A 2,714-nucleotide genomic window follows, 5' to 3' on the forward strand; every position below is an offset into this window, starting at 1 on the left:
TTGAAACGAGATCATAAAAACCAAATGTTAAAGAATCAATTTGAAGTCTGTATATAAAATATTTGTTCAATTTAAACAATAAATTTTTCCCGGTGTCAAAGTGATCAAACAAAACCTATAATTTTATTTATTTCTTTGAAAGAAAAATGTCTAATTTCACATTTTATTTGAAACAAAAAATAAGAAAATGTGCTCAAAAAGAAATGACAAAAATGAAAAGTTTTGTTTGATCACTATGACCCCGGGAAAAATTTATTTTTTAAATTGGGAAAATATTTTATATAGACTTCAAAGTAATTCTTCAACATTTGGTTTTTATGATATCGTTTCTAAAACGCTATTATTCTTACTTTAAAGTTGAGTGGATGAAAGAGAAACACTTCTCAGTTTTTACGGTGTCCTTCAACCTGAGATTTGTGTATGTCTTATAAGACAATTTTAAAAATTTCTTTTCATTGTTGTCAAAAAATAAAAAATATTTACAAACATTCTTAAAATTCTTAAAGATCAACAAATGTAAATAGTATCTTAATAAGTAACTTTAAATTCATATCTACCTTTTTAATTATTATTAGCATTACACACAAACATACAGTAAGAGTTTCCTATTAAAAATGTATCTTATGAGGAAGCCAAAAATACTCGAAACATGTTGGATCCTGGCAGGACAAAAAAGACGGATAAATAATAATAAAAAGAGAGCGACGTGGTTTGGTCTTTTTTTCTTTCTTTTTACAATTGTCACATAACTGTCTCTAGTGAGCTGATTACAATATTCGTAAGAAAAAATCTGCTGTCACTTCAAATCCTTTTTTCCAATTATGTTACACAAATTGACTTTCTTGAGTTCATGTTTAAAAAAATGTAATGAAAGAAATATATATACAGTAAGACCCTTCAATAGCTCTCCCGTTTATAGCCTTTCCGCAAATTGAAGCCGCGTCACAGGTAGGTATAACATGAGCTGCGCTGGGTGTGCGAAGTTCAGTCTGGCGTGAACAAACAAAAACGTTTTCAGCCGGAGCGGCTGCCTATTGAGTTATTTCCTTAGCACCGTCAGCCCAAAAACCGATGCAATAGAAGAGTTTCATTGTATATTTGAAGTGGTATCACGAACCCACACATACACGGACGCGCGCGCATGCACGTGCATGTGTATGTATCATGTTATTTTATGATTAACGTTTAAAATTAAAATGATTGAATTTATATCGTTATCATTTGTAATTTGAAAGGCTTCGGATTCAGAATATTTTGACTTTAAATGCTTATGCTCATTAATACTGCTTATTAAAATACTGAGTAGAATACAATAATATAAATTACTTTTGAAAATTGTATTATAAATGCGATAACTGATAATTTGCAAGAAAGAATTCTCACCATACACTACACTTATGCGTGGGATTCATCGGAGAACCTGGAGGACAGCTGTAGGCCCTGGCAAAGTCTACGCTATTAGATAGCGGGCCCAAGACGCGTGCTCGACCTGGGGAATGCACACTGCTTCTAACTTTAGTCCGTGCATCTTCAGGTCTCATGGTACCACACCATATTTGCGCGTAGTTCAAAAAGAAGAGTTGATCATGATTTAGGTTGACACCGGGTAAGAAAGGTTCTTGTCCATGACTTGCTGTCCATTTTTTGTAGGCCTACCAAGCAAGTGTATTGTCATAATAAAAAACATAACTGCGCCGAGATAACATACTTAATTTTCTCGTCTGATCTCGTCTCACGCTCCGTTAGTTTGGGTTAATTCATACTATGATAGTACACATTAATACTAATTTAGTGTGTAGGTATACTATTATTTAGTGTAGAGGTATATCTCTTCACACTAAAGTCTGTTCAGCGAGAGAATGATCGACAGCGCGTAGTTTTTTTAGTGAAAGGTGGAGTAAACCCTGTTAAGGGTGTGTACAATACATATTAAACAGGCATTTGAAGTTTTTTCTACGGCCATACTTTTGACAATAATGAACTTTTGGGAAAAAGGGAGGTCAAACACTTAAAACGCCTTTATGACAGTTTGCGCGAACTGAACGAAAATTTTTCGTTCTTTTTGATCATTCTCTGCCTGAACAGAGTATAAATTAGTATAGATGTGTAATGTCATATCATGAATAAATCCAAACTAACGTAGCGTGATACGAGATCATACGAGAAAAGTAAGTATGTTTTCTCGGTGTGAAATTTAGTAAATGTGTTTGACATAAAGAATTAAACATGTGAGTTTGTTTACTCGAAAGGACTGTTTGAGGCCACCATTGTCGGCAATATTTTCACCCTGAGTCATTCTTCCATTAACATAAAGATCCACTTCTTGAAGTTTGTATCTTGAATATTGATCAACTATGCACTGGGTTCTTTCCCTAAACGCCCTGATAGTTGCGTTATTCCACCACTGCATCATGTTGCCATCCTTATCAAATTGACGACCCTTGTCGTCAAAACCATGCGTAATTTCATGACCAATTACTACTCCAATTCCACCATAGTTTAGAGATTTTGGAAAATGTTGTGAGTAAAAAAGCGGTTGCAAAATTCCAGCTGGGAAAACTAAAGGACAGCATTCTTGTAAATCAGTTCTTTACAATACCATAAATAAAGCAAAATACCAGGTGTATACATATGAAACCGGTATTGCCATCTAGCGGCCAGTAGACACACTTGTAGGCACTGTCGGAACTTACCATTTGTGCTAATTGGCGTAT

General features: G+C 34.3%; 1 protein-coding gene across 1 annotated transcript in view; it reads right to left on the reverse strand.

Annotated features, from left to right (window-relative positions):
* Positions 1–629: 629 nt before the first annotated feature.
* Positions 630–2,714, reverse strand: part of LOC117182630 (neprilysin-1-like) — a 132,926-nt gene continuing 130,841 nt past the window's right edge. The window contains exons 10-11 of the mRNA XM_033375733.1: positions 2,243–2,559; positions 630–1,652 (exon numbers count right to left, since the gene is read on the reverse strand). Of these exons, the coding sequence (XP_033231624.1) occupies positions 1,380–1,652; positions 2,243–2,559 (590 nt within the window). The 3' untranslated portion in view covers positions 630–1,379. The remainder of the gene's footprint in view (positions 1,653–2,242; positions 2,560–2,714) is intronic.

This window comes from Belonocnema kinseyi, chromosome 2, assembly GCF_010883055.1.
Source record: "Belonocnema kinseyi isolate 2016_QV_RU_SX_M_011 chromosome 2, B_treatae_v1, whole genome shotgun sequence".
Lineage (NCBI taxonomy): Eukaryota > Metazoa > Arthropoda > Insecta > Hymenoptera > Cynipidae > Belonocnema > Belonocnema kinseyi.